The sequence below is a fragment of the Ranitomeya imitator genome, chromosome 1 (assembly GCF_032444005.1).
Source record: "Ranitomeya imitator isolate aRanImi1 chromosome 1, aRanImi1.pri, whole genome shotgun sequence".
Taxonomy (NCBI): Eukaryota; Metazoa; Chordata; class Amphibia; order Anura; family Dendrobatidae; genus Ranitomeya; species Ranitomeya imitator.
In genome coordinates this window covers 1,197,319,743-1,197,342,178 of record NC_091282.1, presented here as the reverse complement: position 1 = coordinate 1,197,342,178, position 22,436 = coordinate 1,197,319,743, and the positions used below count along the sequence as shown (strand labels likewise).

The 22,436-nt window shown below is 45.3% G+C and overlaps 1 protein-coding gene across 3 annotated transcripts in view; it reads right to left on the bottom strand.

Moving 5' to 3' along the window:
* Positions 1-4,748: 4,748 nt before the first annotated feature.
* ZFYVE28 (zinc finger FYVE-type containing 28) overlaps positions 4,749-22,436 on the bottom strand; it is a 160,910-nt gene continuing 143,222 nt past the window's right edge. The window contains exons 9-13 of one of the 3 annotated variants that reach the window (XM_069744875.1): positions 18,473-18,627; positions 15,970-16,086; positions 14,618-14,722; positions 11,073-11,176; positions 4,749-8,922 (exon numbers count right to left, since the gene is read on the bottom strand). In XM_069744875.1, the coding sequence (XP_069600976.1) occupies positions 8,791-8,922; positions 11,073-11,176; positions 14,618-14,722; positions 15,970-16,086; positions 18,473-18,627 (613 nt within the window). In that variant the 3' untranslated portion in view covers positions 4,749-8,790. The remainder of the gene's footprint in view (positions 8,923-11,072; positions 11,177-14,617; positions 14,723-15,969; positions 16,087-18,472; positions 18,628-22,436) is intronic. The other 2 variants (XM_069744873.1, XM_069744874.1) reach the window with 2 other exon arrangements.

The following is a 22,436-nucleotide window of genomic DNA, read 5'->3' as shown; positions in this document are numbered from 1 at the left end:
AAAAAGTTGTTGAAGGATGAATAAAATCTAGTCTACAAAAAAGGCACAAAAAGACAATGAACTTGCTGAAAACATAAAAAGACAGCAAACTTTTAATAAACAGTTCAAGGTTTCTCAATATGTGCACTAGTCGGACTTGGTGGAAATTCTGCTGTGCATTGGCACTAAATCGGAGAATTTGGCATGGGCACCAACAACTGCTGAATTTGGCATGGGCACCAACAACTGCTGAATTTGGCATGGGCACCAACAACTGCTGAATTTGGCATGGGCACCAACAACTGCTGAATTTGGCATGGGCACCAACAACTGCTGAATTTGGCATGGGCACCAACAACTGCTGAATTTAGCATGGGCACCAACAACTGCTGAATTTGGCATCGGCACCAACAACTGCTGAATTTGGCATCGGCACCAACAACTGCTGAATTTGGCATCGGCACCAACAACTGCTGAATTTGGCATCAGCACTAACAACTGCTGAATTTGGCATCAGCACTAACTGCTGAATTTGGCATCGGCACCAACAACTGCTGAATTTGGCATGGGCACCAACAACTGCTGAATTTGGCATGGGCACCAACAACTGCTGAATTTGGCATGGGCACCGACAACTGCTGAATTTGGCATGGGCACCGACAACTGCTGAATTTGGCATGGGCACCAACAACTGCTGAATTTGGCATCGGCACCAACAACTGCTGAATTTGGCATCGGCACCAACAACTGCTGAATTTGGCATCGGCACCAACAACTGCTGAATTTGGCATCAGCACTAACAACTGCTGAATTTGGCATCAGCACTAACTGCTGAATTTGGCATCGGCACTAACAACTGCTGAATTTGGCATGGGCACCAACAACTGCTGAATTTGGCATCAGCACTAACTGCTGAATTTGGCATCGGCACCAACAACTGCTGAATTTGGCATGGGCACCAACAACTGCTGAATTTGGCATCAGCACTAACTGCTGAATTTGGCATCGGCACCAACAACTGCTGAATTTGGCATCGGCACTAACAACTGCTGAATTTGGCATCAGCACTAACTGCTGAATTTGGCATCGGCACTAACAACTGCTGAATTTGGCATGGGCACCAACAACTGCTGAATTTGGCATGGGCACCAACAACTGCTGAATTTGGCATGGGCACCAACAACTGCTGAATTTGGCATCGGCACCAACAACTGCTGAATTTGGCATCGGCACCAACAACTGCTGAATTTGGCATCGGCACCAACAACTGCTGAATTTGGCATCGGCACCAACAACTGCTGAATTTGGCATGGGCACCGACAACTGCTGAATTTGGCATGGGCACCAACAACTGCTGAATTTGGCATGGGCACCAACAACTGCTGAATTTAGCATGGGCACCAACAACTGCTGAATTTGGCATCGGCACCAACAACTGCTGAATTTGGCATCGGCACCAACAACTGCTGAATTTGGCATCGGCACCAACAACTGCTGAATTTGGCATCAGCACTAACAACTGCTGAATTTGGCATCAGCACTAACTGCTGAATTTGGCATCGGCACTAACAACTGCTGAATTTGGCATGGGCACCAACAACTGCTGAATTTGGCATCAGCACTAACTGCTGAATTTGGCATCGGCACCAACAACTGCTGAATTTGGCATGGGCACCAACAACTGCTGAATTTGGCATCAGCACTAACTGCTGAATTTGGCATCGGCACCAACAACTGCTGAATTTGGCATCAGCACTAACAACTGCTGAATTTGGCATCAGCACTAACTGCTGAATTTGGCATCGGCACCAACAACTGCTGAATTTGGCATCGGCACCAACAACTGCTGAATTTGGCATCGGCACCAACAACTGCTGAATTTGGCATCGGCACCAACAACTGCTGAATTTGGCATCGGCACCAACAACTGCTGAATTTGGCATCGGCACCAACAACTGCTGAATTTGGCATCGGCACCAACAACTGCTGAATTTGGCATCGGCACCAACAACTGCTGAATTTGGCATCGGCACCAACAACTGCTGAATTTGGCATCGGCACCAACAAATGCTGAATTTGGCATCGACACCAACAACTGCTGAATTTGGCATCGGCACCAACAACTGCTGAATTTGGCATCGGCACCAACAAATGCTGAATTTGGCATCGACACCAACAACTGCTGAATTTGGCATCGGCACTAACTGCTGAATTTGGCATCGGCACTAACAACTGCTGAATTTGGCATCAGCACTAACTGCTCAATTTGGCATCGGCACTAACAACTGCTGAATTTGGCATGGGCACCAACAACTGCTGAATTTGGCATCAGCACTAACTGCTGAATTTGGCATCGGCACCAACAACTGCTGAATTTGGCATCGGCACCAACAACTGCTGAATTTGGCATCGGCACCAACAAATGCTGAATTTGGCATCGACACCAACAACTGCTGAATTTGGCATCGGCACTAACTGCTGAATTTGGCATCGGCACTAACAACTGCTGAATTTGGCATCAGCACTAACTGCTCAATTTGGCATCGGCACTAACAACTGCTGAATTTGGCATGGGCACCAACAACTGCTGAATTTGGCATCAGCACTAACTGCTGAATTTGGCATCGGCACCAACAACTGCTGAATTTGGCATCGGCACCAACAACTGCTGAATTTGGCATCGGCACCAACAACTGCTGAATTTGGCATCGGCACCAACAACTGCTGAATTTGGCATCGGCACCAACAACTGCTGAATTTGGCATCGGCACCAACAACTGCTGAATTTGGCATCGACACCAACAACTGCTGAATTTGGCATCGGCACTAACTGCTGAATTTGGCATCGGCACTAACAACTGCTGAATTTGGCATGGGCACCAACAACTGCTGAATTTGGCATCGGCACCAACAACTGCTGAATTTGGCATCGGCACTAACTGCTGAATTTGGCATCGGCACTAACAACTGCTGAATTTGGCATGGGCACCAACAACTGCTGAATTTGGCATCAGCACTAACTGCTGAATTTGGTATCGGCACCAACAACTGCTGAATTTGGCATCGGCACCAACAACTGCTGAATTTGGCATCGGCACCAACAACTGCTGAATTTGGCATCGGCACCAACAACTGCTGAATTTGGCATCGGCACCAACAACTGCTGAATTTGGCATCCGTACTAATTGCTGAATTTGGCATCCGCACTAACTGCTAAATTTGGCATCGGCACCAACAACTGTTGAATTTGACATTGTTACTAAATTGCTGAATTTGACATAGTTAATACATTTTCTGAATTTTGAAAAGGGTGATAACTGAAGTAATTATCAAGCCATAAATGGGAAATTCGCTATACTGGTCAATTTCGTAAAACGTCATCCATCACGGTCCTGTCGGACTTCTCCGCACATTTTCCGCTGTGCATACGCCGCATATCAACATAGCCCAATTCTTACAAATCCATGACAAATCTTAAAAAACAAAAAAAGTTCAAAGAAATGGAAGATCCAAAAGGTGTAGAGAAATTACCATCATTTTAATCATCTTAAGTTATTACAAGACAGAAGTCTCCCTCCGAGGCGATTAGTATTGTGCTTTTCATTACAGAAATCTCAGTATATACATAAGAAACTACTGTACAGCATCTGAGATCAGTAAATAGATATATGGAAAGTTTTTTTTAATTTTTTTCAGATTTATTTAATTTACAAAAAGAAAAAAAAACAAACAGGCTGTAAATAAATAAAGTACAATCCATGAAATAACATTGTTCTACATCACAGCTTTCTGCATATTGTGTCCGCTGTGCGATCGAAACCAAGCACGAAAATAAACGGCAAGAACTATTGCAGAGTGAAGCCTGAGATATAAGTGTGAATGTCGGTCATCGGTAGAATCCGGCGATCCAGCAGATCCTCATCCAAGGCTACATTTATGGCAATGGGAAATTAACATGTGTAATAAGCAGGCGGCACGGAGCGCTGGGATTCCACCATGTAAAGAAGTTTTCTTAGCTGTAAAAGTTCTTTGCCAACATTTACAACCCAATAGTAGGTCCCATTTATCCAAGCATTTTTGGAACACCACACAAATTGTTTATTGGCCAGGGAATATGTCTGGCGGAGGGTGAATTCAATTTTTTGTCCTTTTTTCTCCAATACGGAAAGTTCTAAAACTTTGCAAATCACTATTATTATTAGGGGACTTGTTTTCATTCTTGTAAAAAAAAAAAAAACAAAAAAAAACATCCAAACCCGGTCTATTTACAGAACATACGAACGTGGAGTACAGATGATGGCAGTGAAAGGATCACTCACCGCCTGCCATGTTCTGAGTGTTTTCCTGCAGCAGCATATCCCCAAAATTCAACAAGGGCTTTGCGATGACACGTGTCGCCAAAATTCGCTTGGTGCCGCAATACAAGGGATTGGATAAGTTGCATTGCGACCTCGAGGGTCCTGCAACAAGCAAGTTGCAAAAAAAAAATACAAAATCAGAAGAAGCTGGACTTCTTGAGACTTGCATATTTCTTGCAGCACCCTCCAGGTCGACCCCATTCCCTTGTGCTGTCCCGCGATGTAGCAATGGAACGCAGCGAACCTTGGCTCGGAACAAGTGTCATGGCCAAAGTTGTTGTATAGCGGTAGCGAGACATAGGCGCGGAGCCGAACCATTCACTGCCATCATCTGTACTCCAAATTAATATGGTCTAGACTGGGGAGTAGCATGATTTTTAAAGCCACTTACATGATTTTTTTTTTTTTTTTACAGGAATGAAGACAAATCCCCTAATAAAGTGATTCATGAAGTTTCATAAATTTCCAAAATAGACAAAATTATAAAAAAATAAATAAAAGTTTAGTTACATACACGAGTATAAAGATCTGATACTGGTCACCATAACCAGCCACAGACACGACAGCCGACGATTGTCATTAGGTTGGTCGTTATCGAGGTCTAGCCTTCCACCGATCGGCACGTTAGTTCTATGATGGGGATAAGCAGCTTCTGAAAAATTCTGCTCATCTAAGAGGAAAAATAGGGGTTTGGCCAAAAATGGTCCAACTTGGACAATCCTATTTTTTTCTGAATTATTGCGCCACATAGAAGTTGCCACCTAAGACCAGAGATGGGTCTCATATAGGGGCAGAGCTAGTCTAGATATCCAAATTATAATGCCCCCCAAGAATTCCATGTAAAAATTTTGGAAGGCTGGATTGAAAGATTTTGACATCCTAAGAAAGAACCCAAAGTGGCATCAGTGGACTCAATAGTCCCACCAAGGGCAAATAATCTATTTTTGTATTTCATCTTTGGACACCAACACTGAAACTATTAGAACCGTCCTTTGGGGAAAAAGCCCCAAAACTCACAAATATATTTGTCAGTATCAGGTTTATAGAACAGCTCAAAAGTGACCAAATAAAGTGTGCAACCGGGAGTCAAGAACAAGGTTCATTTTTATAGCAGCTGTGAAGAAACCGTGGAAGAAGTCCTCCAGAAAGTGCAATTGTACAGCTACAGCACAAGACGACCGAGTCCAGTTCATCAAAGTCCAGTCTACGACCCATTGGAGCTCGCCCATAGAACATGGACAATGTACACAACTTTATTGACGACTCTCGGTGTACAACAACAAGTGAACGTATGCACAAAGAGCATGGAAATCACAACTTTCCACAACATAAGCCACAATTAGACATCAGATCCCCGGACAGGGAAATTCCAGTGTTTAGGACTTGGTGCAGCTCTACCTGAAGGGCATTATTTTCGGAGGGTAATGTTGTCTTCTCGCTGTCCTTCCTCCTGGTAAAGTTGGGGAACGTAAAGACTGATCATAGTTGGTCGATAATAGACACCAGTCTGGGAACGTATCAGGAGTTTGGTCAGTACGGATACGTCACCATTGGTCTCACAGTTTGAAGATCTTAAGAAATATTTCTGAATTATGTAAAGACAAAATGTCAACTTTTCACCAAGGAGCTTCATAGTCACCCAAAGATTTACTTCCTTAACTTAACCGGAGTTTTCAAACCGTTCTCCACTATCCTGTTCTGGCCACGGCAAAAAATAGCTCTAGATTGAACTGGATGTTAACCAGGGGAGAAGAAACTATAACTGGCAGCTGACGTAGTTGCCAGTTATAGTACTTTTTTTGTGGTCAGGCGGCTCAAGCCATTTGGCTACATCCGAGTGGAGGACAGTATGGACTTAATGTACAAGTTCATGGGAATTTTTGAGTTATAATTTTTGGCGCTGCAGCCAATCTGTGAGCTAAGAAGCTCACGCCATCAACTAGGTCAGAGTCGCTGAGATCACAGATTTGCTACAGTGACCATAACAGACATCGGGAGCCGCAGCGGAGACTCCGCGCTGGACCGGGGGTGAGTGTAGGGTGAACAAGAACAGTTTTTTGTATTTCTTTATTTTTTTTTAAAGCAAAAATGCTGCAAAAAAAAAATCTTTTGCATTTGAATGAGTGAAAAACGCTGAAAGGATTGACCTCCTGCAAAAAAAAAAAAAAAGACAAAAAACGCTTTGATGGCTCAAATCTGCAAGGAAAAATGATAAGCAGCGTGTGTATAAGACTTCACAACTCTCAAAGTTTGCTGGTACCGTAAAATGCTGCAGTTTGTTTTTTTCACAGCAAAATGCAACGTGTGAACAAGTCCTTATGTTTTTTTTTCTTTTACCAGATTTTACCCAAAATAATATTTTAAAGTCTTGATTTCACAGGTAGGATGCAAGTTTCTTAGGTGAAGAGTCAATATCTTTTATTGTAGTCTATTAGACCATTTCTAAATTTTTGTTGTACCCTACGCAAAAGGTTACGGGTGATATTAAGTGCAATTATCTCCATTTAAAGTGAGCAGCATGTGACGCGTGCGCAGTCCGCGGGGTAATACGGCAGAATGGAACAAAAATTCGAAGAAACTAAGCAATACGTCTCATATACAGCAGATCATACACTGTACAGACCCGTCGGTGGGTATAAGTGAGAGAAGTCTTCCCAAATTTGGAAGGGACTGGAGAAGAATATATTGTGTAAATCAAAAACAGCGCCACTCTGGTCAGCAGGCAGTGAGTGGTATTGCAGCATTAATTTAAAAGAGACCGGGCAGAAATATAATGCACAGCCCATAGATGAGAGTGTCACTTTTCTTGGATGTGATTGGCCATGTGTTTGTTTTTCTTTTTTTTTTTTAACCCCCGGGATGCATCAATTAAAATTTATGAAATAAGAACAAATGAGTCAAACTAGGCTAAAAGGTTAAAAAAAAAAACAACAGAATTCTGATAAAACCCACAATGGTCCCAACGATATCATGACGTTGGCTTCAGTTTCTTAGGAAGTGGATTTAAAGGGATATTCCATCCAAAAATATTCACCCATTCACTAAGCAGATGAGGGTCAGATCGGCTGCTTGTATCCCTCTTTGAGAGGGTACAGGATCGGGGTCCCCTGGTAAGGGCCACAGCAATCAGTTCCCTCACTGATTTGATAATTATCAACTTTCAAGCGGATAGGTGATGAAAGTTTTTGGCTAGAACACCCCTTTTTACAGCCGGTCCCATGCGGAGCTATAGTTGGGGCACGATGTGGATCCATGTAAAAAAAACAAACAAAAAAACAACTTTATAATGGGATTGTAGGAAACATTTTTTAAACTGTTCAAGAGTTGGAACCATGTGACAAGGTATTGCCCCGCCCCTGAGGTTCCATCACACTGAATTGATTAAGGACAATGCACGACCCTGAAGGCAGGTTTCCCTTTAAAATGCTCTAATAAGCTTTGCATCAAAAGCAGTATTTTATATCAAATGGCTTACGAGCAATTGCTTTCTGTACAGGTATTACCAATTCTGATGTTAAAAAACAAACAAAACAAAATTATAATTAAATATTACTTTCCGTCAAACAAAAAATAACAAAAAGGGATTCAATTCCGATCATGCATCAAGATTCTTCTTGCAAGTGGGAAGAGCATTCTTAAGTGTCACCGTCAGCCTCGGCAGAGCTATGCTTTTTGAACGGGCTGCCAAGAGGAGTGGGGGATGGGAAGTGACAACTGCAGTGAGCACATTTCTAGCTCTGTGGTTGTCGGTCTTAAATTTGCTCTTTGGCTTAATAAAATAGGCAGGACAACAACTTCGTCAGGATTACAATACCACTCCCTATATAAAAGAACACGACGGTGAACAGATGAAGAAAATTTCTGAATGTGACAGCAGTAGTATGTCTGTAGTGGAAAGTTATTGCTGTAAACTAGGAAAGCAAAAAAACCCAAACAAACTGCAGCGCGTGGACTGTAACGGCCCCACAAACCCTAGAATCTAGATTTTCCTAAACCATCTTGATTCTGCTCGACAGAGCAGACGAATGTAATGTATATAATGGAAGAGAGGTTCCTCGGGGGCGGGGTTTCCCAGCGATCAGAGGTGCTGCCATGCTTTACAGCAGTGCTGTGACAGATGCTACAATCTTAAATGTTTAAGGTAAGCCGTGATGCAGTGACATCCGTGAAGTCATATTCTTTGTAGTCTTCTGTGTCATGGCGTTTGGTGTGCCCGTGCCGGAACAAAATGGAAGACTGTACTGAAGCTGAGAGGCACGCATATCATCCTTTTTTTTATCTTTTAGCAGCTTGAGAGAAATTAAAAATAAAAACAAACAAAAAAAAAAAAACAATCAAAATTTCTCTGTATAAATAATAATAAAAGTATAAATTAAAGCCGGCATGCCTCCAGTCTGTATTCAGTGAAAATTCTTGGCCCGGGTTCCTCCCCCCCCCCGGTGGGATCATGGCATCAAACGGCAGCTTTGTCACTGTAGAAGGGAGTGACGTGGAACATGTAACAGTGCGTACAGACACGGACCGGCTTCATCTGCCCGTATCGCGGTAATGGAGCAGAATGGGAAGAGCAGCGAGAACAAAAGATCTGGAAGAGAAGAAAAAAAAAAAGAATTATTTTTCTACTGACGTGCTTTTCTATATATTTTTTTTCTCATCCATTACTAATCCTATAGTTGTACGGTAAATAAAGACACAGCCAGAATAAAGTCTTTTATTTGAAATAAAACAAAAACACACAGTTTTCCATTTTTATTTAAAAATAACATACACAGTTATACTCACCTAACGCCTAATTCCACTGAAGCCCTTGTCTCTTGTAATAAAAAAACAAAAACAAAAAAAAACAACAACAATATCCCCCACCTGTCGTACGTTCTGTGCCACGCCATAATCCATGTCTGGGGATTAATAGTTTTCAACCTGGACGGTGCCAAGATGAAACCATCCAGGCTGAGAACCATTGGTGAAAGAGCTGCTGCGAGCGAAGCACCAGTGACCGGCGGTGACATCATCGAGGTTACCTCCGGTCACTGAGGCTGCCTTCCCAGCCGGGACAATGGGCTGCGGTGAACATACCTTTACACAGTGAGGCTTTTTCCTCACAGTGCTAGTGGTGATCTCACCGGAGGGAGGTCATCACAGTTTAGCCCCGGTGGGAACGCAGCATCAGTGACCGGAGGTAACCTCTATGAAGTGACCGCCGGTCACGGACGCTGCGCTCGCAGCAGCTCATTCATCAGTGGTGCTTAGCCTGGACGGTCGCATCTTGGCACCATCCAGGTTGAAAACTATTAATCCCCAGACGTTATTAGCGGCAGCAGGCGTAGGTTGATAGGAGCAGTAGTCCCATCAGCTGATGCCAGTGCCCGGAGGTAAACTTTTTACCTCCAATCAGCTGCTGGCGCTTGCTGTCATTTGACAGTGTGAGAACGGCAGCTGTCTGACAGAAGCTAATGATTTTACTGCCGATCAGAAGCAGTGTTTGCCGTGCTGTTATGCAGATGACAGCATAGAAAACACTGGATGTTCGGGTCCCCATTCAAGTGAATGAGGTCCGAGCTCGGGTCAGTGTACTGTTTTGGTAGCTAAACTTTTTTTTTTTTTTTTTTAACTGTTCGGCAGAACCCGCCGGACCCGAACATCTAAGGGTCCGCCCATCTCTACTGTTGACTTCTAGGAGAGTGTCAGTGCCCATGTGTGACCACAGCTCCATTCACTTTTAGAGGAGCAGCAGTGCACATATGCACGACATAAGCTGCATTCACTTCTATGGCATCGGTAGTGCACCACAACTCAATTCACTTTTGCCCAGGTATAACTCTGCAGCCCCTCGTACGGCCGGTGCCCCCTATAATCCTGACCTTGCAGTGAGATAATGGACAAGAGCAGAATAAATAACGAAGAGAAGAACCATCCAACATCTTTACAGTCCATTTCTATCAAATCCGCCTTTATTTTACCAGCCGGGGGCCGGTGATCGCTTCACGATTCATCACGTTTGTGAAATATATATGTAAGCGCAATACACAGAGTAGAAGAGCGGGCGCGAACTATATCTGCTCATTATACGGAGCTGCGCCTGCAACCCGCGCGGGACGAGTCCGGCGCCGTAAACCATTTCCTGAACCGCCAAGTCAGCAACTTTGGCCGTGGAATTAAAGCACTTTTTTTTGGCCAACAGTAAATTTGCTGTTTCTTTGCTTTATTTTTTTTTGTGCCAATTTTCAGGTACAAAGCTACAAAAACGTACTTCGGCTCTTAGTGACTTCATAGGAAACTAATGTTGGACAAAGGTGAGCAGGTCCATATAACATCTTTTTTTTCTCTGTCTAATACACTCTTGGATCAGGGCAAGGTTACTCCATAACCAGATCACAGGTGAGAAGATAGCAGCGGGAGTAGAGTGGTCTGACCTTGTGGCAGACAGTGACCAGGTGATCTATATTTCTCCTGTGTGGACACTGCGGCCTGCCCTCACATACACATACATCCTGTACGATCAATTCAGCAGTAAAAAAAAAAATAAGATTCCTTGAAATCTCGGTTACATATAAGAAAGTAGCTCGTGGGGTAATTCCTTAAAGGGATAGTCTCAATTTTGGAAGTTATCTGTGGATTGTGGCCAACTTCCCGATCACTGGGGTTCGGACTGGCTGAATGGCGTGGCGTTCGTTCATGCACGCACCTTCTTAATAGAAGCGTCCGAGATAACCGAGTGCTCCGACAATCACTTACCTTGCCGCAACTGCGACAGTGGTGTTTCCTGCGGATGACTGTAAAAGGAGCTTTACACGCAGTGCACAGACTGCAGACCTCATCCGGTACCCAGTCAGGAGGATCTGAGGAGCACAAAACAAAGCTTTGCAACAAAAAGTAAAAAAATAAAAAATGTAACAGTACAGACACAGAGGGCTATTAACTGTATAAAGTGTATGAGAACATGATGTGAGGAACCTGATTATGGTTTAAGGTTTTTGTCTGTTTTTTTTAATGGGCCACACAGGGATCGTTAGGTTAATGCGTTGAGGCGGTAGGCCAATCTGAACAAATGCGTTTTTAGGGCACGCTTAAAACTGAGGATTGGGGATTAATCGTATTAACCTAGGTAGTGCATTCCAAAGAATCGGCGCAGCACGTGTAAAGTCTTGGAGACGGGAGTGGGAGGTTCTGATTATTGGGTATGCTAACCTGAGGTCATTAGCGGAGCAGAGGGCACGGGTAGGGTGGTAGACTGATACCAGGGAGGAGATGTAGGGTGGTGCTGAGCCATGGAGAGCTTTGTGGATGAGGGTAGTAGTTTTGTACTGGATTCTTGAGTGGATGGGTAACCAGGTAGAGGTAAAGGTAGAGGCATCGGTGTAACGGTTGGTGAGGAATACATACATAGTAACATAGTAACATAGTTAGTAAGGCCGAAAAAAGACATTTGTCCATCCAGTTCAGCCTATAAATCCCCAGATCTACGTCCTTCTACAGAACCTAATAATTGTATGATACAATATTGTTCTGCTCCAGGAAGACATCCAGGCCTCTCTTGAACCCCTCGACTGAGTTCGCCATCACCACCTCCTCAGGCAAGCAATTCCAGATTCTCATTGCCCTAACAGTAAAGAATCCTCTTCTATGTTGGTGGAAAAACCTTCTCTCCTCCAGACGCAAAGAATGCCCCCTTGTGCCCGTCACCTTCCTTGGTATAAACAGATCCTCAGCGAGATATTTGTATTGTCCCCTTATATACTTATACATGGTTATTAGATCGCCCCTGAGTCGTCTTTTTTCTAGACTAAATAATCCTAATTTCGCTAATCTATCTGGGTATTGTAGTTCTCCCATCCCCTTTATTAATTTTGTTGCCCTCCTTTGTACTCTCTCTAGTTCCATTATATCCTTCCTGAGCACCGGTGCCCAAAACTGGACACAGTACTCCATGTGCGGTCTAACTAGGGATTTGTACAGAGGCAGTATAATGCTCTCATCATGTGTATCCAGACCTCTTTTAATGCACCCCATGATCCTGTTTGCCTTGGCAGCTGCTGCCTGGCACTGGCTGCTCCAGGTAAGTTTATCATTAACTAGGATCCCCAAGTCCTTCTCCCTGTCAGATTTACCCAGTGGTTTCCCGTTCAGTGTGTAATGGTGATATTGATTCCCTCTTCCCATGTGTATAACCTTACATTTATCATTGTTAAACCTCATCTGCCACCTTTCAGCCCAAGTTTCCAACTTATCCAGATCCATCTGTAGCAGAATACTATCTTCTCTTGTATTAACTGCTTTACATAGTTTTGTATCATCTGCAAATATTGATATTTTACTGTGTAAACCTTCTACCAGATCATTAATGAATATGTTGAAGAGAACAGGTCCCAATACCAACCCCTGCGGTACCCCACTGGTCACAGCGACCCAGTTAGAGACTATACCATTTATAACCACCCTCTGCTTTCTATCACTAAGCCAGTTACTAACCCATTTACACACATTTTCCCCCAGACCAAGCATTCTCATTTTGTGTACCAACCTCTTGTGCGGCACGGTATCAAACGCTTTGGAAAAATCGAGATATACCACGTCCAATGACTCACCGTGGTCCAGCCTATAGCTTACCTCTTCATAAAAACTGATTAGATTGGTTTGACAGGAGCGATTTCTCATAAACCCATGCTGATATGGAGTTAAACAGTTATTCTCATTGAGATAATCCAGAATAACATCCCTCAGAAACCCTTCAAATATTTTACCAACAATAGAGGTTAGACTTACTGGCCTATAATTTCCAGGTTCACTTTTAGAGCCCTTTTTGAATATTGGCACCACATTTGCTATGCGCCAATCCTGCGGAACAGACCCTGTCGCTATAGAGTCACTAAAAATGAGAAATAATGGTTTATCTATTACATTACTTAGTTCTCTTAGTACTCGTGGGTGTATGCCATCCGGACCCGGAGATTTATCTATTTTAATCTTATTTAGCCGGTTTCGCACCTCTTCTTGGGTTAGATTGGTGACTCTTAATATAGGGTTTTCATTGTTTCTTGGGATTTCACCTAGCATTTCATTTTCCACCGTGAATACCGTGGAGAAGAAGGTGTTTAATATGTTAGCTTTTTCCTCGTCATCTACAACCATTCTTTCCTCACTATTTTTTAAGGGGCCTACAATACGATCCTGGCAGCAGCATTCAGGACAGATTGGAGCGCGGAGAGTTTGGTAAGAGGGAGGCCGATTAGTAGAGAGTTACAATAGTCCAGACGAGAATGAATAAGTGAAACAGTAAGAGTTTTTGCAGAGTCGAAATTAAGAAAAGGGTGAATTCTAGAAATGTTTTTGAGATGCAGGTAAGAAGAGCGAGCCAGTGATCGGATGTGGGGAGTGAATGAAAGCTCGGAATCAATTATGACCCCAAGGCAGCGGGCATGTTGCTTTGGAGTAATGGTGGAACCGCACACGGAGATGGCAATGTCAGGCAAAGGTAGGTTAGTAGAGGGAGAGAACACGAGGAGTTCAGTTTTTGACAGGTTTAGTTTCAGATAGAGGGAGGACATGATGTTAGAGACAGCGGTAAGACAATCACTGGTGTTTTCTAAAAATGTCGGCGTGATAACAGGAGAAGTGTATAATTGGGTGTCGTCAGCATAGAGATGGTACTGGAAACCAAATCTACTGATTGTTTGTCCAATAGGGGCAGTATACAGAGAGAAGAGAAGAGGGCCTAGGACTGATCCTTGAGGAACCCCAACAGTAAGGGGAAGGTGAGAGGAGGAGGAACCAGCAAAACATACAGTGAAGGATCGGTCAGAGAGATAGGAGGAGAACCAGGAGAGAACGGTGTCCTTGAGGCTGATGGAGCGGAGCATAGTGAGGAGGAGCTGATGATCAGTGTTGAATGCTGTGGAGAGATCCTCTGTTCTCCTCTGAAGACGCTGTCTCGTCCCTGGCAGATGGCCTCACACAATTTGATCAAAATGTACAAGATCCTCAGATGTGTAATTACAGACTGGATTGTAGTAATGCAGTTGAACATTCCAATATCTGTTTCCATAGCCCTAGTGTGTACGACGTACGTCCTAGAGGATCTAATAAGTGCATGTGTCTACAGGAGGGTCAACAACTGCCGAGAGGAGACTCTTCGCTAAGAGAAAGTATGAACGTGCGTCGGGGGACACCGCTGATTTTCCCTAGGGGCGGCCATCTGTTATTTGTGTACCCAACAAAGATTAGGAACATAAAGCAGATGTCTGACAATTTTTCATGAAGAAGCACAATATGTCGGTCCATACCTTCAAAGTCCCCGTCCCGAGCCTTGGCAGCCAGCTCTGAAGAGGAGATGGTCTCCTGGCAGAGAGCACAGTCTTCTAGTGCAGCGCTCCTTAGTCCCTGGCTCACTGCAAAAAAAAAAAAAAAAGGGGCGTCCGTCAGTCACGTCTCCAAACCGGGAATGGGATGTGTGCTCTAACAGAGAAGACTCCTTCCCATAAAGCGCACAGCTGGCCGTACACAGATTTCGGTGCGAGCAGACAAACATCTAAGGTGTATGGAGGTGGTCCTGGCTCTCCCTTGATGGTAGACGTCCGGGGTCCCCTTGGATCCCTTTAACGTGTTTATGTCTAGTAATAATGCCCCTTTTAATGCCTGAATAACAGACGTGCAGCCTCAGATCGGCCTATTATAATTGTAATTATACAAAAGGTTAATGGGGACTTTACTGATGACCGGTCTGTAGGATAGGTCATCAATATGAGACCGGTGGGGGTCCGACCCCGACACCGTCTCCAATCAGCCGGTGACCGGATGTAATGTACAGAGCTGCTGTGATCCACCCTGTATATTACTTACAGAGCCAATATCTTATAGCTTATCCTGGGGGTGCCGGATGTCGGACCCCCACTGATGTCCTATACTATGGATACGTCATTAATATGCAACCCTTGGGAGCAAAGGCTCCATCATGTTGCTATAGTTACTGAAAGAATGCCTAAGGGGTGAGAAAGGGCCTGTATTTAGGGCTCATATATTTAAGGCAAGAAAAAAAAAAAAAGAGGTCAGAATATAAAAATGTCTCATATTATATTTACTACTTGGCACAAAGTTATTTGCCCTTTGTAAGAATAAATTACAAGAAGTTGAACTGCTGCCACATTTAATACAAAGTTATGGGCTACATTCTATGTGATCACCACTAGAGGGAGACATTGCACAGTTTATGGGACATCGCTCCATATATCTCACTCCATTAAACATAACCTGACCCCTCACTGGCCAGGAGACAGGCGTAGCTTTGGTAGTTAAGCCTGGTCACGCTACAGGGCTTTTCCATGGGTCAGACACTGATTTACAGGATAGCTTCCCATAAGTGAACAGCATTTCCTTCCTTCTGGAGGAGAGCTCCACCAATTAAAGGAATTGCACAAGATGAGGAAAAGATGGCTGATTTCTGTCATAAACAGCGCCATGAATGTGTACAGGACATTTGTGGTATTGCAGCTAGGCCTTTTTCATATTATCGAAGCTAAGCTGCAATACCAGTCCTAACCCATACACAGGTGTGGCGCTGTTTTGGGAAGAGAGCAGTTTTTTTTACCCTTTAGGGTTGCATTGTGCAGATCCCAGTATCTATAGTGATGCCGAGTACCTTTCTTCTGCTTCCCCTTGTCGTCCACTTCTTGCTTGGTGGCCATGACTTCAAACAGCGTCTTCAGAATGCTTCTTAGATCACTCGCATAATTAGTCTGCAACTGATCGGCAACTCCTGAGGGCCACAGGGGAGGAAGAACGAGCTTAGCGGCATAATGGGTTTATCAGGGAGCTCAACCTAAAAAAGATGAGGGGCCGAGCACAACACAGAGACTCAAAGACCACCACGGAGGGGTCAATGGCACTACCCAGAACACAGGGGGCACCGCACACTCACAGTACACGCTCATACCACTTATGGGCCTTTATAGTTAGCGATCATTTTTAGGGGTTTTCAAGAGGACATGGCTCACATAGTAATTATGCAAAACAGCACAAAGACACGCCCCCCCGAGGATCCTGTAACCAAAAAAGGCATGGCTCACATAGTAATTATGCAAAACAGCACAAAGACACGCCCCCCCGAGGATCCTGTAACCAAAAAAAGGCATTGCTCACATAGTAATTATGCAAAACAGTACAAAGACATGCCCCCAAGGATCATTTATGCAAGAGGGCATGGCTTGAATAGTAATTATGCAAATCAATATAAAGATCCCCCGAGGATCCTGTATACCGAATTCCTGGTACACACCATGAACTGTGTCTAGTATACATGGCCAATAAGACACAGCCCATGGACTAAAGTGGGGTGGTTTCTAGAACAAATAAAAAAAAAAACCAGAACTTTTGGAACATTAGGATATTCTGCGACTTGCACGTCACGGTAACTTGTGCGCTGCCATCGCAAAAAATAGAAATCTTGCAAATTCTCACACTGGCCACTAGGGATTTTTTGTTTTTAGACTCATACTTCCTGTTGTTTCAGGACACAACACATGTACATTAGCCACAATGAAAAGACCCCGCCCCTGTCTTTTATATTGAAGCATTAAATGAGCGTGTGCAAAGGTATTAGCTATGGTATTGTCATTGTAATCCAGACTCTGATGATAAGAAAGCTGCTGAAAACTCTTTTGGAGAGGAAGTATGAGCGTAAAGAAGCCCTATTGGGGGGGGGAGATAGGAGGTGACAGTTGGTGCTCATAAAGTTCTATGGGGAGGGAGGAGCCTGAGATAGGAGATGACAGTTGGTGCTTATAAAGTTCTATGGGGAGGAGCCTGAGATAAGAAATTACAGTTGGTGCTTATAAAGTTTTATTGGGAGGGAGGAGCCTGACATAGGAGGTGACAGTTGGTGCTTATAAAGTTCTATGGGGAGGGAGGAGCCTGAGATAGGAGGTGACAGTTGGTGCTTATAAAGTTCTATGGAGATGAAGGAGCCTGAGATAGGAGGTGACAGTTGGTGCTTATAAAGTTCTATGGAGATGAAGGAGCCTGAGATAGGAGGTGACAGTTGGTGCTTATAAAGTTTTATGGGGAGGGAGGAGCCTGAGATAGGAGATGACAGTTGGTGCTTATAAAGTTTTATAGGGAGGGAGCAGCCTGAGATAGAAGAGGACAGCTGGTGCTTACAAAGTTTTAAGGGGAGGGAGGAGCCTGAAATAGGAGGTGACAGTTGGTGCTTATAAAGTTTTATGGGGAGGGAGGAGCCTGATATAGGAAATGACACTTGTGCTTATAAAGTTTTATGGGGAGGGAGGAGCCTGAAATAGGAGGTGACAGTTGGTGCTTAGAAAGTTTTATGGGGAGGGAGGAGCCTGAGACAGGAAATGACAGTTGGTGCTCAAAGTTTTATGGGGAGGGAGGAGCCTGAGATAGGAAATGACAGTTGGTGCTTATAAAGTTTTATGGGGAGGGAGGAGCCTGAGATAGGAAATGACAGTTGGTGCTTATAAAGTTTTATGGCGAGGGAGGAGCCTGACATAGGAGATGACAGTTGGTGCTTTTCAAATTCTATGGAGGAGGGAGGAGCTAGAGGTCGACATTCTACTGCAAGTTCTCATGAAATGAGTTACACTTCTCCATAGAACATCATGAGCACCAATTGTCACCTATCTCAGTAATGGCAACATCTGTATTCATTGAAGTCACATTTTCCCAGTGAATTGAACATTTTGATATCCGTCCAGGAGGAGAAATGAGCAGATTTCTCTGATAAGATATACAACCAAAGTCTCATTTTCGCATGATTTTATTTTAAAATACATATATTTTTTGATCACTAAAATGAGTGAGACCAATTATGCAATTTGTAGATTAGGAAATAGGGTGCGTTTCATTTTTCTTTTAAAAACAGCGCCAATCTTGTCCACGACGGCTCCTGGTACTGCAGTTCATCCCAATTAAAATAAATGCTACAATACCAGACCCAGCCTATGCTCAGGAGAGGCGCTATTTTTATTTTTATTTTTTTCAGATCATGGAATATTGGTTTAGTCTGTCATTTTCTCCTTCTATATGTCAATCATCTTGTTATCACATATGTACACAAGTGAGGAGTCTCATCTGGAAGGTGCAGAGCAGCGATCACTCCGCGCCGACTGCAGGAGGGGACGCACCTGAGATGCAGACAAAGAGCCGGTGAATGAGGTCATTGCTGCTGTGGAAGCGGGATCGGATCTTCTGTCTGGAAGCAATCTTTGCAGCCTTCAGCGCCAGTTGTATTTCCTCCTGATCAATGTCATCTGACGAGCAGGAGCTGGTCATCAGGCTGCTGGGGGAGACATGACGGGGGAAGAAGAACAGGAGAAAAATAATAATAATCATCAGCAGTAGCCAGACGGTTAGTGATGTATTATCAGAGCAGAGAGAGGAAAGCTCAGGAGAGCGCACCGACACCGCATAGGAGAAATACAGATTTCTATCACAGCGCAACGAGCCTTCGCCTCAGCTGTCATTACTACAGACACAACGTGACAATCGCGGGATGAGATTCTGGGAGGGGTCATTCATAGCCGCCGTCCAATCATCAAGAAGAAAACTTCCAAAAAGGGAGGAGTCAGGCATTCCGAAACACAATTCAATTCAAACCGGGAAACTACGAACCGCCGACCACTCCATATAAAGGTATGGTCTACAAACTGCCGACCACTCCATATAAGGTATGGTCTACAAACTGCCGACCACTCCATATAAGGTATGGTCTACAAACTGCCGACCACTCCATATAAGGTATGGTCTACAAACTGCCGACCACTCCATATAAGGTATGGTCTACAAACTGCCGACCACTCCATATAAGGTATGGTCTACAAACTGCCGACCACTCCATATAAGGTATGGTCTACAAACTGCCGACCACTCCATATAAAGGTATGGTCTACAAACTGCCGACCACTCCATATAAAGGTATGGTCTACAAACTGCCGACCACTCCATATAAGGTATGGTCTACAAACTGCCGACCACTCCATATAAGGTATGGTCTACAAACTGCCGACCACTCCATATAAGGTATGGTCTACAAACTGCCGACCACTCCATATAAGGTATGGTCTACAAACTGCCGACCACTCCATATAAGGTATGGTCTACAAACTGCCGACCACTCCATATAAGGTATGGTCCACAAACTGCCGACCACTCCATATAAGGTATGGTTTACAAACTGCCGACCACTCCATATAAGGTATGGTCTACAAACCGTCGACCACTCCATACAAGGTATGGTGGTGATGTCGTCAGTACGGACTACACGGGAGTCAAAAATCACACACAGCCCAAATGCCTTGCAGCTACATCAGACCCCCAAAATTCATTCAGACCCTGATAGAATATTGACCTGTCCAAGGTAGTGGAGGAGAGGCTGGTCTGCCATGAAGCAAAAAGGAAGATTGACTCCTGTATTGTGCTTGACGCCAAATGGAGCGGGTGCAATCTGTCCGCCATCGCTATAAGTCCTAGTTTGTCGTAAACTACTTCTCCTAACCCATGTATCCTTTTGTCTTTACCAGTTGGCTATGGAAATATTGTGGATGTTGTGTGGTATGGACGAAGCCCCCGCATCAGTGGAAAGTCAGTGCTATGCTCCCCTTTTGCAAAAGCATCATACTAATAAAAAATAACTCAAATATTGCCCTCCCCCCCCCCATGTAACGCACAGCAGCAGTATGGGGGTATTGTACGGAATATAAGCCAGTATAATAGGATGACACTTACTGTTCTCGGCAGCTCACTTGTCAGCTTTGCTGTACAGGCTGTGACAGAACGAGTGATCTCATGATCCTTAGAGGGCGGGAGAGTTTAATGTACTGATATAGGGGTAGATAAGGCGAATAGTAACACTATACAACCATAAAGCTCTGTATACAGCTCTGCTGGCAGAGGAGGGGAGGCAGTCCAAAACTCTCTGGACACTTCAATAGTCTATAGAAATGGCTCTGATGATCACGTCCCGTTCACTGCAGCCCCTGCTGTACTGAGCATACAGACAACATGAGGAGACATCCGCATGGGGGTCCTCATACAAACCCACGATCCATCAGGGTCCAGTGCGACTTCTTGGAACTGTAAGTGGCCAGGGGACCAAAAAAGGCAGACCCCAATACTCCCTCTGCTATGTACCCTCCACGTTGGTGCCAGCACCCCACAGTTTATGTGCACCCCTCCTCTCCTGTACAAGTCAGTGTAAGGGGCTCTATTAAAGAGCTGTAAATTGTGCCGCACTGCAGCGCCAGCGTCTCACAGATCCATTACTGATGTGTAATCCTGCGATCAATGTGACGACGAGTGACATGTCCGCTCCCGAATCACCGATCTGTCGGCAGAACAATGGAGTCATCACCGGGTCAGGACCAGCGGTAATGGATCATCTCTACAATCCGAGAGCAGACATCTGCGGAGGGGTTAGTCTGAGAGCGGACAGAGGGACCACTGTGGGCAGCACGTGAGCATGGGGGTGGCACACCTCAGAACGGCTGCAGAACCTCACTACAAACACCCCAGCTGCTGCAGAACCTCACTATACACACACTGCTGCTGCTGCAGAACCTCACTATACACACGCCTCTGCTGCTGCTGCAGAACCTCACTATACACACACGTCTGCTGCTGCAGAACCTCACTATACACACGCCTCTGCTGCTGCTTCAGAACCTCACTATACACACGCCCCAGCTGCCGCAGAACCTCACTGTACACGCACCCGAGCTGCTGCAGAACCTCACTATACACGCACCCGAGCTGCTGCAGAACCTCACTATACACGCACCCGAGCTGCTGCAGAACCTCACTATACACGCACCCGAGCTGCTGCAGAACCTCACTATACACGCACCCGAGCTGCTGCAGAACCTCACTATACACACGCCTCTGCTGCTGCTGCAGAACCTCACTATACACACCCAGCTGCCACAGAACCTCACTATACACGCGCCCCAGCTGCCGCAGAACCTCACTATACACGCACCCGAGCTGCTGCAGAACCTCACTATACACGCACCCGAGCTGCTGCAGAACCTCACTATACACACGCCTCTGCCGCAGAACCTCACTACACACACCCCAGCTGCCGCAGAACCTCACTATACACGCGCCCCAGCTGCCGCAGAACCTCACTATACACGCGCCCCAGCTGCCGCAAAACCTCACTATACACGCGCCCCAGCTGCTGCAGAACCTCACTATACACGCACCCGAGCTGCTGCAGAACCTCACTATACACGCACCCGAGCTGCTACAGAACCTCACTATACATGCACCCGGGCTGCTGCAGAACCTCACTATACACACGCCTCTGCTGCAGAACCTCACTATACACATCCCTCTGCCGCAGAACCTCACTACACACACCCCAGCTGCCGCAGAACCTCACTATACACGCGCTCCAGCTGCCGCAGAACCTCACTATACACGCGCCCCAGCTGCCGCAAAACCTCACTATACACGCGCCCCAGCTGCTGCAGAACCTCACTATACACGCACCCGAGCTGCTGCAGAACCTCACTATACACGCACCCGAGCTGCTACAGAACCTCACTATACATGCACCCGGGCTGCTGCAGAACCTCACTATACACACGCCTCTGCTGCAGAACCTCACTATACACATCCCTCTGCCGCAGAACCTCACTACACACACCCCAGCTGCCGCAGAACCTCACTATACACGCGCTCCAGCTGCCGCAGAACCTCACTATACACGCGCCCCAGCTGCCGCAAAACCTCACTATACACGCGCCCCAGCTGCTGCAGAACCTCACTATACACGCACCCGAGCTGCTGCAGAACCTCACTATACACGCACCCGAGCTGCTACAGAACCTCACTATACATGCACCCGGGCTGCTGCAGAACCTCACTATACACACGCCTCTGCTGCAGAACCTCACTACACACACCCCAGCTGCCGCAGAACCTCACTATACACGCGCTCCAGCTGCCGCAGAACCTCACTATACACGCGCCCCAGCTGCCGCAGAACCTCACTATACACGCGCCTCAGCTGCCGCAGAACCTCACTATACACGCGCCCCAGCTGCTGCAGAACCTCACTATACACGCGCCCCAGCTGCCGCAGAACCT